The sequence below is a fragment of the Tasmannia lanceolata genome, unplaced genomic scaffold (genome assembly GCF_043159265.1).
Source record: "Tasmannia lanceolata isolate RefF3 unplaced genomic scaffold, GAP_Taslan_0.1 ptg000015l, whole genome shotgun sequence".
Taxonomy (NCBI): domain Eukaryota; kingdom Viridiplantae; phylum Streptophyta; class Magnoliopsida; order Canellales; family Winteraceae; genus Tasmannia; species Tasmannia lanceolata.
In genome coordinates this window covers 61,328,048-61,342,709 of record NW_027518692.1, presented here as the reverse complement: position 1 = coordinate 61,342,709, position 14,662 = coordinate 61,328,048, and the positions used below count along the sequence as shown (strand labels likewise).

Genomic DNA, 14,662 nt, shown 5'->3' with positions numbered 1-14,662 from the left:
GATCTTTGAGAGCGGACCCCACAAGGAAATAAGTGTCCCGTCTAATTCTCTTTTGCCATGTTCATTTGTTGTGCTACAACATCATAAATAGGTAGTGCCCCAAAAATCATTTCGATTATGATATTTTCATAATGTGCAGTCTCTCTATAGATTGGAGGGTTAAGATCATCCCATCGAACTTATTTTTGGGCACAACCTATTTATGTTATAGGCCAATAAATGAACGGTCTGGATCATCCCATAAAGCGGGGCGGATCCCCGCTTCCCCGGGTGAAATTGCCAACCCTACTTGAACCCACCCAATTCAATTTATTGTTTGAGAGAGGACCTTCAATCTAATGAGTAATGACGCTCCTTCCTTGCAAAGACATGCCCATTGTAGGCAGTTCACCCGTCATGTTCTCTTTAATGTTTTGACGAGTCAAGTGGTCCCACTGAGTGACTTATAGGCTGATCTTTGAGAGCGGACCCCACAAGGAAATAAGTGTCCCGTCTAATTCTCTTTGCCATGTTTGGAGTCTGCTATCTTTATCTCATCTTCTTCACCTCCGTCCTTCTCTTAAAGAATGGGTTGGATTTCTCAAATCAAAACCCCAGCTTTTCAGTTGGTTTTAATATTCTGCTACTTGGCCATCTTTGTAAGATCGCTAAATGATGAAGGGAAATGGCTTTTGGAGTTCAAGAAAGATCTCATTGACAACAATCACGATCTTCGAGGATGGAATTCATCCCATCTAACTCCTTGCGATTGGAGAGGGATAAGCTGTATCCACAACTCTAAGGTAACTTCCATCAATCTCCAATCCTATAATTTGTCAGGCCATTTGTCTTCCACCTTCTGTGAGCTCCGTCACCTCACAACATTTAACATATCAAACAACATGATTTCCGATCTTGTCCCTAAGGAGCTTGCAAGCTGCAGTAATTTGCAAGTTCTAGACCTTAGCAATAATATGCTTCATGGGGAGATACCACCCGAGCTTTGTGGTATGCCTTCCCTGAAGAAACTAAACTTTTATTATAATAACCTTAATGGTAAAATCCCAACGGAGATCGGAAACTTGTCTTCTCTCGAAGAGCTTTTCATCTCTGACAATAATCTCACTGATGTAATTCCTTCATCAGTTAGAATGTTGAAAAGGCTTAGGATTTTGGATGTGAGTATGAACTTTCTCTCGGGTACAATACCTGTTGAAATCAGTGAATGCGATAACCTTGAGGAATTAAGCTTGGGAAGTAATAGGCTTGAAGGTTTTATTCCTAGGGAGCTTCAAAGGCTTCAGAATCTAACCACTTTAAGTCTTTATTACAACAATCTATCTGGTGAGATTCCATCCGAGCTCGGGAATTGCAGAAGCTTAGAAGATCTTGCCTTGAATGGCAATGGCTTCACTGGTAGCATTCCTGTGGAGTTTGCTCAGATTCAGACTCTTCGGTTCCTCTATCTCTATGAAAACCATTTATCTGGAAAGATACCCCGTGGGCTCGGGAATTGCAGTCGCTTAGAGCAACTTGAATTGATTGACAATAATTTCACCGGAGACATTCCCAAGGAGCTTGGAAAGTTATCTAGCTTAATGGGTCTTTTCTTGAGTAACAATCATTTCACTGGAGACATTCCCAAGGAGCTTGGAAAGTTATCTAGCTTAACGTATCTTTTCTTGGGTAACAATCATTTCACTGGAGACATTCCCAAGGACCTTGGAAACTTATCTAGCTTAACGGATCTTGTCTTATATAACAATCATTTCACTGGAGACATTCCCAAGGAGCTTGGAAATTTATCCAGCTTGGCACATTTCTATGCTGAGTCCAATGGATTGAACGGAATGATTCCAAGCGAATTGGGAAATTGTAGTAGTGCTGTCGTGATTAGTCTTTCTAAAAATCAGCTGACAGGGTACATTCCTAAAGAGCTGGGTCAGATTCAGACTCTTAAGGTGCTCCATCTTTCCTTTAACCTTCTACAAGGGAGTATTTCCCCAGCTTTTGGAGAAAGGGTGCCTAGTCTTTCATTTTTAGATTTTTCTTCGAACCATATAGACGGCACCATACCCTCATCAATATGTAAAATAAAAAATCTAGAAGTTCTTGTTTTCTCGAATAATCGTTTATCAGGAGAACTGCCTGATTGTTGGAAAGATTCGCGTGACCTGGCCATTATGAACTTTGAAAATAATACTCTCTCTGGGAATTTTCCTAGCTCAATGGGTTCTTTACTTGGTCTCAAATATTTGCAATTGGGTAGTAATAATTTCTCCGGAGAAGTGCCATTGTACTTGAAAAATTGTGTGAGGTTGGTAATTGTTGATCTTGGTGGGAATAGATTAACCGGAAACATACCGACATGGATAGGAGAAAGTCTATCAAACCTTGAGGTTCTCCGCCTACGATCAAACATGTTTGATGGGAGAATTCCTTCAGAGCTATCGTATCTTACTTCTCTTCATGTCTTGGATCTCGCACATAATCGTCTTTCGGGAACCATCCCACGGTGTTTCAGCAATTTCAGTGCCATGGCTGTGACACAAAACTCAGACAACCGTTATTATTTCACATCTAGCACGGAAAGTTACCAAATGCAGATTCCGTTGGTCACAAAAGGGACAGAACTTTTATATACAACGATACTTCCAGTTATGATAAGCATTGACCTTTCAAGTAATTATATAAGTGGAGATATCCCTGAAGAACTAACGGGTCTTTTTGGATTGAAAAGCTTGAACTTATCTGGAAATCATTTGACAGGAACGATCCCACCAAAGATTGATCGCTTGCAATCATTGGAATCCCTTGACTTATCAAGAAACCAGCTCTCCGGTATAATCCCTCAAAGCATCTCTGCTCTAACTTTTTTAAGTTTCTTGAATTTGTCAGAAAACAACTTGTCAGGGAAAATTCCATCCGGATCTCAGCTCCAGAGTCTCGATAACGTATCCATCTATTCTGGCAACCCTGGACTTTGCGGCCCTCCACTCACAGAAAAATGCTCGGAAGATGAAATACCTCAACATCCACTTCCTACTGCCAGAGATAAAGATGCGGATGGATTTATGTGGTTTTATGCTGGTATGGCACCGGGATTCATCGTGGGGCTTTTGGGACTCTGTGGTATTTTAATTCTGAAGAAGTCTTGGAGAAATGCCTACTTTCGATTCTTTGATGATATGAACGACAGGCTGATTGTGTCAGCAACAATAAAGATACGAAGAATCAGAAAGAAGTTGATCAGATAGTAGATCAGGTGGTGTTTTAAAGCAGTTTCTACATAGATGCCAAGGTAAATTATTGATGGTCTTGCTTTTTTAGTCTATACTTTTGCAAATAAGGGGAGAAAACTCTGTAGAGAAAACTCTGTATCTTCAAGTTTCTACAATGTTGGCCAAAAATTTAGTTCATTTGGCATATATGTATTAGATCTAAACGTTCATTTGGCAGATATGTATTAGAACCATTGTGGATTATTCATAGCCCAAAAGTACACCAAGAAAAATCCTTCGACATAAAAAGGGCATCAAACAAAACTTACGCCCATTTTCCACTTTTATTGGCCGAAAATTTTGTTTTACACGCATTTAAGTTGAAAGAAGAAATGGCCAAGCACATAATGCTTACCCGATTGATTGTTGATAGAGTTTTTATAAGGCGCCCAACTGTCAAGTACCAAAAAAGCGGTACCACCCTTGATATTTGATCAGACAGCAAACCACTTTTTAAGAGGCGGCTGTTGGATCAACTACCAAGGTTGGTACATCTGACGTACCTCCTTCGTGGGACTTTATGGTCGGCCACCATAGGACACTTCATTGAGACTGGAGCCCTTTGGCCGCTAAGGTGACATGGTGAACTGGACGAGAAGATGACAACATTAAAGATTTACATTGTTTTGTTCTAGTGCGAATAAAAAGGTTCCATTGGTGGGCCTTGTTCACGTTCTGTTCTCTAATGCAGTTGTAAATTTCCCCTTTAAGTAAGGTTTGTCATTGTGAAATAGGGAAATGATACATTCGCCCCCTTTTTTCTTCTCCGGGTCACCCCAATGTAGTGTAAAAAACTTAAAACTAAAAAGAGTTGTCATAAATACGCTAGAGGGGTGGCCTAGGAAGCGAAGGGAGAGAATATATCATAATAGTAATTAATACAGGTGTCATAACTTGTAGAACTCTTGAAGTGTCTTTCTTACCGTTATCATTTTCTGCATGACCCAAAGGCGATTATTTAAAGACCTCCTTGACTCAAGTATGTCTTCCCAGCAGTGTCATTTTTTGCCAGACATCTCCATAGGCACTAACCCTCCGATTCATAGTGTCTATCGATGGGAAGGTTACTATCATCCTGTGGAAATGACTTTCGGGGAACTAACTACTTAGGAAAATGATAAATGCGCCCCTTTTCATCACATGAGACACCCAACTGCAGTGTACGTGACAATCAAATCCGTTGAATCCTTCTGACATGAAGTACATCAGCCCCTATCCCTAGTGATGAAAATTAAGGGGTCCATTATCATTTCCCCCTATTTATGCTGTGATTCAACAGATGAACAGTTTGGATCGTCCGATGAATTGGGCTGTAGTGTACTTTTTGAAAACTACAGGACTATACGGCCACACTTCATGTAATTTCTCATACAACTATACAAGTGGTTTGTGTAATGGTGATTGGAACTTGCTAAGTGCTGGGCTGGGCCCACTGTGGATGGGCCATGGTCCAAAGATTGCACCAATTGGACAATCATGGATTTAGCCTGTTGAATGTGAGCCATTTTAGTTTTTAACGTCTGCTTGCTAGCTACTGGTCGATCGGATGCTTAGGATTGTTCCCACCAGGTTTTGGCCCCATGACTCCTACCTAAATGGCCCACCTCTTGATAAGATTTTGCACAAATATTAGATCACTGCCAATGTGAAAAAACCAGGCCTGGCCAGACTGACTCGGATAGGGTCGGATTTATGAATCATGGGTTTTGCTAAAGCCTCCTAGCCCGAGATAGTTTAGAAAAGCCATCCTGCCCAACCAGAGTTGCAACCCTACGTAAGGGTAATTTAATTAAGAGCAAAATCGGTAATATAATTAGGAACAAAATCGGTAAAAACTAATTTAAGAGTAATTTAAAAGATCCTAGTTTTGGTAATTAAGAAAAAAAAAGACTAATATCACCACGGCAATATTTTGATAATGGCACTATTCACTTGTTTTATAGTGTTTTGATTCGATGTTGATAGCACACCGAGTATTGTATAACTGTAAAAAGCAAATTTTAAAAAGTGTAAAGCAAAGTGACCGGTGTCATTATCAAAACTCTATAGTGCAGATATCAGTTACCTCAAGAAAATTTTCTTCTATATGTGTTCAAATGAGTAGTTTCCCTTTTCTTAAAATAAAAATAATAATAATAACTTCACACGTTTTCCACCTAGGGACGTGTGGACCGAGTGGCCATCGGGGATATAAAATTAGGGCCTGTTTGGATACCTCATGCATTTGTATTTTGATTTGGATTTGAGTTTTGGATACAAACTACATCAATCATCTTCATGATCATGTTTTAAGAGAGAGAGAAAGAGAGGGAGGGATGTCTCGTTGATGCCGGAGCAACGTCGAGGAGCAACGACGGTGAAGGAAGTTGCCACAAATATTGATTTCCAAATAATGTCTTGCAGAACAGATTTCAAAATCGGAACTTTTTACACTGTCGTAGCTAATTTGGAAATCTAAAGGATATGATCCAGTTCAAAATATGAACTAAATCCAAATCTTAATCTTGTGGGTATCCAAACGTGGCATTTAGGGAAATGTCATCAGCACTATTGTATTTTGATGATCCCACTCCTCACTTTATTAATAGTAAGGTACGGCGCACCATAGGATAATCCAAACCGTCCATTAGATAGGCCACACCTTAAATGCCACACCCTAAATAGGTTGTGCCCCAAAAATCATTTCCTCCGATCTGTAGTCGGACTGAATGTTAGGGGGTTGATCCTAACCTTATATAGATCGAAAGGTTAGGATCAACATATTGACATAATTTTTGGGGCACAACCTATTTAGGCTGTGCCCATCTAATGGAAGGTTTGGATCATCCTATGGTGCGGCCCAGACTGTACATTTAACAAAGTGAGAGTGCTATTATCAAAATACAGTAGTGCTGATAACATTTCCCTAAAATCAATTCTTTTCCATGCAACCAAAACACGCTTTCAAGAGCAATTTACGGGGGGAAAAAGACTCATGTTCCTCTTACTTAGGCATGTGCCACCATTTTGAGGTTCGGTGTTTATTTTCTAAGCAGAATCCCGTTTTGCAAGCAGCCCTTTTGACGGGCTTAATGGTCCCAGTGTGAGAGTTACGGGCTGGTACACTGCGGGCTGGTCTTTGAGAGCGAGCCCCACAATTCAACCCATGGAAAAAGATTAATGAGAATCTGAGTCTTGACGCGTTGAATAGTCCCACTCCGAATAGCGGACCCCAACCCACAAACCTTATCAAATTCTCTTTGGGCATGTTTGGCACCCATGAATTTTTTTTCATATAAAATTGGGATTTGCTAAGGACCATCGCAGTAGGCATTTCCCAGAGCGGCTGTTGCATGAGAGAGCAGCCACATAGGATGGATTAAATGAATAAGACAAAAAAGTTAGCCTATGTGGCTGCTTTCACCTGCAACAGTCGCTCCGGGAAATGCCTTCTGCGATGGTCCCTGCGATGTTAAGAGAGAGGCATGAGTGAGGAAATGACTTTCGGGGAGCTACCTATTTATGTTGTGACCCGACATATGAACAGTTCGGAGCGTCCGATGCATAGGATTGTTCCCACCGAGTTTTGGCCCAAGTGGCTGACCTCTTCAAAGATTACCCAGAAATGTTTGATCGGTGACAACGTGAAAAAACCTGTCGACAGAAAAGCAACATAAATTTTATGTCGACAGAAAAGCAACATAAATTTAATTCTTTTCCATGCAACCAAAACACGATTTCTAGAGCAATTTACAGGAAAAAAGGACTTTAAAAAGTAGTGGAGCACTAACTTTTAATCTCATCTTCCTCACCCCCATAATTTTGGGTCAAATGGCAATCTCTAATTGGCCCAATTGACCGTCCTTTTCCACTGAAAGACGTGTGTAGGGCCAGATCTTTCTAGGTATTACACTCGTGTTTCACGAAGCTTTAATTCTCATTTCTCGTTTTTGTGTTAACCTGTTTTTTTGGGTTCGCTACGCCTATTTAAAAGGTATCGGAGCACAAACTTAATTTCATCTTCTTCACCTCCATCATCGTTTTGCGTCGAATGGCAATCACTGGTATTTCTCAAATCAAAACCCTAGCTTTTCAGTTGGTTTTACTATTATGCTACTTGGCCATCATTGTAAGATCACTAAATGATGAAGGAAAATGGCTATTGGAGTTGAAGAAGGATCTGATTGACAACAATGACGAGCTTCGAGGATGGAATTCATCCCATCTAACTCCTTGCGATTGGAGAGGGATAAGCTGTATCCACAACTCTAAGGTAACTTTCATCAATCTCCAATCCTTTAATTTGTCAGGCCATTTGTCTTCCACCTTCTGTGACCTCCGTCACCTCACAACATTTAACATATCACACAACATGATTTCCGGTCATGTCCCTAAGAAGCTTGCAAGCTGCAGTAATTTGCAAGTTCTAGACCTTAGCAATAATATGCTTCATGGGGAGATACCACCCGAGCTTTGTGGTATGCCATCCCTGAAGAAACTAAACTTTTCTTATAATGACCTTAATGGTAAAATCCCAGCGGAGATAGGAAACCTGTCTTCTCTCGAAGAGCTTTTCATTTCTGACAATAATCTCCGTGATGTAATTCCTTCATCAGTTAGAATGTTGAAAAAGCTTCGGGTTTTCGATGTGGGTTGGAACTCTCTCTCGGGTACAATACCTGTTGAAATCAGTGAATGCGATAACCTTGAGGAATTGAGCTTGGGATGGAATAAGCTTGAAGGTTTTATTCCTAGGGAGCTTCAAAGGCTTCAGAATCTAACAATTTTAAGTCTTTATGTCAACCATCTATCTGGTGAGATTCCTCCCGAGCTTGGAAAGCTATCTAGCTTAAAGAGTCTTTTGTTGAGTAGCAATAATTTCACTGGAGACATTCCCAAGGACCTTGGAAAGTTATCTAGCTTAAGGTTTCTTGGCTTGTGTTACAATAATTTCACTGGAGACATTCCCATGGAGCTTGGAAAGTTATCTAGCTTATGGCTTCTTGACTTGAGTTACAATAATTTCACTGGAGACATTCCAAAGGAGCTTGGAAAGTTATCTAGCTTACGGTATCTTAACTTAAGTAACAATGATTTCACTGGAGACATTCCCAAGGACCTTGGAAAGTTATCTAGCTTAGAGGATCTTGACTTGAGTAACAATAATTTCACTGGAGACATTCCCAAGGAGCTTGGAAAGTTATCCACCTTGGTATCTTTCTATGCTGAGTCCAATGGATTGAACGGAATGATTCCAAGCGAATTGGGAAATTGTAGTACTGTTGTCTGGATTAATCTTTCTAAAAATCAATTGAAAGGGTACATTCCTAAAGAGCTGAGTCAGATTCAGTCTCTTAAGGTTCTCTGTCTTTCCTTTAACCTTCTACAAGGGAGTATTTCCCCAGCTTTTGGAGAAATGGTGCCTGGTCTTTCACTTTTAGATTTTTCTTCGAACCTTATAGAGGGAACCATACCGTCATCTATATGTAAAATCAAAATTTTGGAAATTGTTGATTTCTCGAATAATCGTTTATCAGGAGAGCTGCCCGATTGTTGGCAAGATTCGCCTAAACTGACCATTATGAACTTTGAAAATAATACTCTCTCTGGGAATATTCCTAGCTCATTGGGTTCTTTACTTGGTCTCAAATATTTGCAATTGGGAAATAATAATTTCTCCGGAGAAGTGCCATTGTACTTAAAAAAGTGTGTGAGCTTGGTACTTGTTGATCTTGGTGGGAATAGATTAACAGGAAATATACCGACATTTATAGGAGAAAGTCTATCAAATCTGGAGGTTCTCCGCCTACGATCAAACATGTTTGATGGGAGAATTCCTTCAAAGCTATCGTATCATACTTCTCTCCATGTCTTGGATCTCGCACATAATCGTCTTGCGGGAACCATACCACGGTGTTTCAGCAATTTCAACGCCATGGCTGTGACACGGAAATCAAGCAACGATCATATCACATCTAGCTTGGATGGTTACAAAATGCACATTTTGTTAGTCACGAAAGGGAGAGAATTTTTATATACAAATATACTTCCACTTATGACATACATTGACCTTTCAAGTAATTATATAAGTGGAGATATCCCTGAAGAACTAATGGCTCTTTTTGGATTGCATAGCTTGAACTTATCTGGAAATCATTTGACAGGAATGATCCCACCAAAGATTGATCGCTTGCAATCGTTGGAATCCCTTGACTTATCAAGAAACCAGCTCTCCGGTATAATCCCTCAAAGCATCTCTACTCTTACTTTTTTAAGTTTCTTGAACTTGTCAGAGAACAACTTGTCAGGGAGAATTCCATCTGGGCGTCAGTTTGATACTTTCAATTCATCTATCTATTCTAGCAACCTTGGACTCTGTGGGCTGCCACTTGCAAAAAAGTGCTCAGAAAATGAAATTCCTCAAAGTCCACTGCCTACCAGTGGCGACAAAGATGTGGATGGATTTATATGGTTTTATGCTGGCCTAGCACCGGGACTCGTCGTAGGGCTTTTGGGCGTCTGTGGTATGTTATTGTTGAAGAAGTCTTGGAGATATGCCTACTTTCGATTCATTGATGATATGAGTGAGATGTTGATTGTGACTGCAACTATAAAGATGCGTAGAATCATAAAGAAGTTGATTGGATAGTAGATCAGGTGGTGTTTGTAAGCAGTTTGTACGAAAATGCCATGGTAAAACAATAAAGAGTAGTATTGTATTTTTTTACCTACACTTTTGGAAATAAGGGAAATAATAATAATAAAGAGTAGTATTGTTTGTAAGCAGTTTTTACTATCTTCAAATTAATACAATGTTTGTAAAAAATTTAGTACATTTCCCACCTACGTGTAAGGTCTAAACAACTTGGGTCGGGTTTTACCCGGCCCGAAAATAGCATGGGTCGGGTTGAAAGTGATCGGGTAAGGTGTTGGGTCGGGTTTAATTTTCAGAAGCCCGAGTGATTCTCGGGTCGGGCCGGTTTTAAAGGTGGAAAACCCAGCCCGACCCGAGAACCAGCATTTTTGCTTTTTCTAATATTTTAAAATTGAGAAAATTGTTGGTTAGGTGCGATGAAGGCTTTACTAAAGCTTCTCATTGGTTCGTTGATGGTGGGCCCGCATTTAACACAAAAACAAGAAAGAAAAGAGGTTTCTTCTCTTTCGAAAATCTAGGGTTTCATCGTTTTCCTCATTCTCGCCTCCAAACCCCACTCGTCTTGTCTGGTTTCGGCGCTTCCCTCCTTCGCCGACGGCTTCCCTCCTTCGCCGACGGCTTCCCTCCGACCAGGTTAGTACCATTTTGTTTTTTTTTCCTTCAAACCCTTTTTTCTTGGTTTTCTTTCCTTCCATACAGCAACAAACAAGGAAAGGAAAAAATCTGATTTTAATATGTTGTGGATGGTGAAATCTGATTTTTTTCCCTCCAGGTTAGTACCAAGAATTTGATTCGAGGAAAAAATCCTAATTCTACATGCATCTCTCATTATTTGGTTTTCTTTCCTTCCTTTGGGCAGATTGAATCAAATCCACGACATACAAAACTCAGATTTTTTCTTTTGGGCAGATTCACTTTTACTCCTGGGCTATCTTAGTTATTCTGGGTCATAAGATATTTCATGTTGTATGGATGTTTTAGTTTAGTCTTCTCTTTCTTTACTCTGAGAATTTTATGCAATATGGTTTGAAGAAAGCCAATGGTTCTGAAAGGCTTCTGGGTTTTATTCTATTGCTCTTTATACTCCCCAGGTGGTGTTTGATTTTATGTCTGTTTGAGATGCATATTGGGATAAACCAATTTCACCTTCTTAATGAGAGATGCATGTAGAACTAGGATACCCTAGGCTGAGTTACTGCTGCTGTGTATTTCACCTGTTCATTAATGACTTCTACAATTGTTAAGGTTGCTTGTGGTCCAGGCTCTTTTGTGGGGTTTGTTGTAGGTTCTCTAGTTGCTACCTTTGTGATATTTTCTTAAGAAAATTATTGAATTGATGTCTTTGTAGGGCTGGGTTTAAGACTTTAAGTGAACTGCCGTCATAAAAAAGGCGATGATATGAAAAAACCCCACCCGGCCGGAGAAACTACCTCAGGTAGGGTCGGGTTTAAGAATCCTGGGTTTTCCAAACAAAAAAAAAAAAAACCCGACCCGTCCTGACCCGGGATAGTTTCTCGGGTAGGGTAGGGTTTTTGAAAACCCGACAAAAACCCAACCCGAGTTGCAACCCTAGGTGTGACCCATTGTAGATTATTCATAGCCCTAAAGTATACCAAGGAAAATCCTTCGACGTAAAATTTACACCCATTTTCCACTTAATGATGTGCGTAAATTTTTTACACCCATTTCAAACAATCCTTGTCCAATTGTTGTTGATTTATTGGTCAATTCTTGTACAGTTGCTGATTTGTAGTCCTCATAAATTTGTCTTTATGGGGAATTAACACTATAACTATGGGCCCACTAGTAGAATGTTTTGAATCTAGGACACTTGGATAGACAATGGTGTATCCAAGAGTCTTCAACACTATAACGTTTTAGACTAAAAGTGGTGAACTCGATGAGAAGGTTGAAGACGACGACGAAGACATCATAAATTTTCACTGTTTTGTTCAAGCACTCAAAATGAGGTTCCATCGATGGACCTTTCCACTTTTTGTTCCTCTCCAGTTCTAGTGAAAGACATTTCAGCATAATTTTCTGCAAAATCACTTAACTGCCGTTGATTTGGTAGTCTCAGATGCTTTGCCATTTTTTCACTAGTCTCCATGGAGACATAGATGTATTAGGATAAATAACCGTCCTTTACATGTAGCAAAATAGGGGTATGTTTGTTATTTTAATTTAGGGAAATGATAAATGTGCCCCCTTTTCTTCTCCGGGCCACCGCATGTAGTGTAAGAAGACTCATAAATACACTAGAGTGGGTGGCCCGGGAGCAAATATATCACTGCCCTTATGTCTCTCTAGCAGGTCTCATTCTCTCCATGACCCAAACGCCATAATTTAGAAACCTCCCTGTGTTTATCAATCTGATTCGCATGACCCAAGAGCTATTTGCAACTTTGCACATGTTTGGCAACTATGAAAAATTATTCCATGAAATATTCGGGGTCCCAATTGTAAAAGATGTTAGGAGGAGGGAAGGGGAGAGACGTTTTGCCTCACAAGTAGGGAGAGCCCAAGAGATATATACCTAAACAAAAGTGTCTAGGTCGACAGAGTAAAAAAAAAACCCCTATTTTTGTTATGCTATATACCGGCCAGAGAACAACTTGTCATGGAAAATTCCATCCGCGTCTCAGCTCCAAACTCTCGATAACGCATCCATCGATCTATTCTAGCAACCCTGGACTTTGCGGGCCTCCACTCACAAAAAAATGGTCGGAAGATGAAATACATCAACATTTACGTATTGCCGACGATAAAGATGAGTATGGATTTATGTGGTTTTATACTGGCATGGCACCGGGATTCGTCGTGAGGCTTTTTGGAGTCTCTGGTATTTTATTGCCGAAGGTAAATTAATGGTGACTGTTCTTGCTTTTTTAATCTATACTATTTATAAATGAGGGAAATGAAACATTGGCCCTTTTTTTCTTCTCCGGGGCACCCCAATGTAGTGTAAAAACTTAAGAGAGTAGTCATAAATACGCTAGAGGGGTGGGCTAGGGAAGAAAAGGGAAAGAATATATCATATATAATAGAAATTAATACAGGTGTCATAACCTGTAGAACTCTTGGAGTGTCTTTCTTATCGTTCTCATTTTCTGCATGACCTAAAAGCTATTATTTAGAGACCTCAATGACTCAAGTATGTCTTCCCAGCAGTGTCACTTTTTGCCTAGACTTCTCCAGAGGATGATACTAACCCTCCGATCCACAATGTCTATCGATCGGAGGGTTACTATCATCCTGTGGAAATGACTTTCCGGGAACTACCTAATAAATGCGCCCCTTTTCATCACATGGGACACCCAATTGGAGTGTACGTGGCAATCAAATCCGTTGAATCTTTCAGACGTGAAGTACATCAGCCCCTCTGCAGTCATTGATACACTGCTGCCATGGTGTCCCGAGTGATGAAAGGGGCGTATTTATCATTTCCCCCTATTTATGCTGTGGCCTGGCAGATGAATAGTTTGGATCATCCGATGAGGTGGGCTGTAGAGTACTTTTTGAAAACAACAGGACCATACGGCCATTCTGATACAAGTGGTTTGTGTAATGGTGATTGGAACTTGTTAAGTGCTGGGCTGGGCCCACTGTAGATGGGCCATGGTCCAAAGATTGCACCAATTGGACAATCATGGATTTAGCCTGTTGAATGTGAGCCGTTTTAGTTTTTAACATCTGCTTGCCAGCTACTGATCGGATGCTTAGGATTGTTCCCACCAGGTTTTGGCCCCACAACTCCTACCCAAATGGCCCACCTCTTCATAAGATTTTGCAGAAATATTAGATCTGTGCCAATGTGAGAAAACCCGGCGGATTTATGAATCATGGGTTTTGCTAAAGCCTCCTGGCTCGAGATAGTTTAGGATAGGGTTTTGGAAAAGCCATCCTGCCCAACCCGAGTTGCAACCCTACTTAATGGTAATATATTTAAGAATATAATTAAGAGCAAAATCGGTAATATAATTAAGAACAAAATCGGTAAAAACTAATTTGAAAGTCCTTTAAAAGATTGTAGTTTTGGTAATTAAGAAAAAATGACTAATATCACTACTGCAATATTTTGATAATGGCACTATTCACTTGTTTTATACTGCTTTGATTCGATGTTGATAGCACACCGAGTATTGTATAACCATAAAAAGCTAATTTTAAAGAGAAAACGGTTTCTACACATAAGTGTACACACTAGGTTAAAATACAGTGGAGGCCCACATTGTTTGGGTGATCCAAACCATTCATTTGATTGGCCCTCGCATAGATAGGGTGTCCACAAAAAATAAGCTCTATAGGATCATCTCAACCCTACGATTTGTGGAGGTAAAATGAACGTATATAAACCTTCACAAATCTGTCCATTTTTTGCCTCCACGGTTCGAAGGGTCAGGATGATTCTATGGAGCTAATTTTTTGTGGACACCCTATCTATGTGAGGACCAATCAAATTAATGGTTTGGATCACCCAAACAATGTGGGCCTCCACTGTATTTTAACCTAGTGTGTACACTTATGTGTAGAAACCGTTTTCTCAATTGTAAAAGTGTAAAAGATTGGATTAGTGTTTAAAAACTCGTTTTCCTAGAGATTGAATAACTGTAGAAAAACAAAAATAAACTTCACACGTTTTCCTCCTAGAGATGTGTTTTGGGCCGGGTGGCGGTCAGGTATTGCGCTCGTGTTTCTCAGACCTTTCATTCCAACAGGAGAAAGGAAAAGATTGGATCAGTGTTTAAAAACTCGCACGAGTCAACCG

At 40.1% G+C, this 14,662-nt stretch overlaps 2 protein-coding genes across 2 annotated transcripts; both read left to right on the top strand.

The window, feature by feature from the left end:
- Positions 1 to 505: 505 nt before the first annotated feature.
- On the top strand, positions 506 to 3,464 carry LOC143846402 (uncharacterized). Its single transcript, XM_077354836.1, has 2 exons — positions 506 to 2,820; positions 2,893 to 3,464. Exons 1-2 carry the CDS (start codon positions 567 to 569, stop codon positions 3,234 to 3,236), a joined length of 2,598 nt encoding a protein of 865 aa, XP_077210951.1. The 5' UTR covers positions 506 to 566; the 3' UTR covers positions 3,237 to 3,464.
- A 3,826-nt stretch (positions 3,465 to 7,290) lies between these two features.
- Positions 7,291 to 10,065, top strand: LOC143892128 (uncharacterized). The gene has a single exon (XM_077396590.1). The coding sequence runs from the start codon at positions 7,291 to 7,293 to the stop codon at positions 9,886 to 9,888; it is 2,598 nt and encodes an 865-aa protein (XP_077252705.1). The 3' UTR covers positions 9,889 to 10,065.
- Positions 10,066 to 14,662: the final 4,597 nt, after the last annotated feature.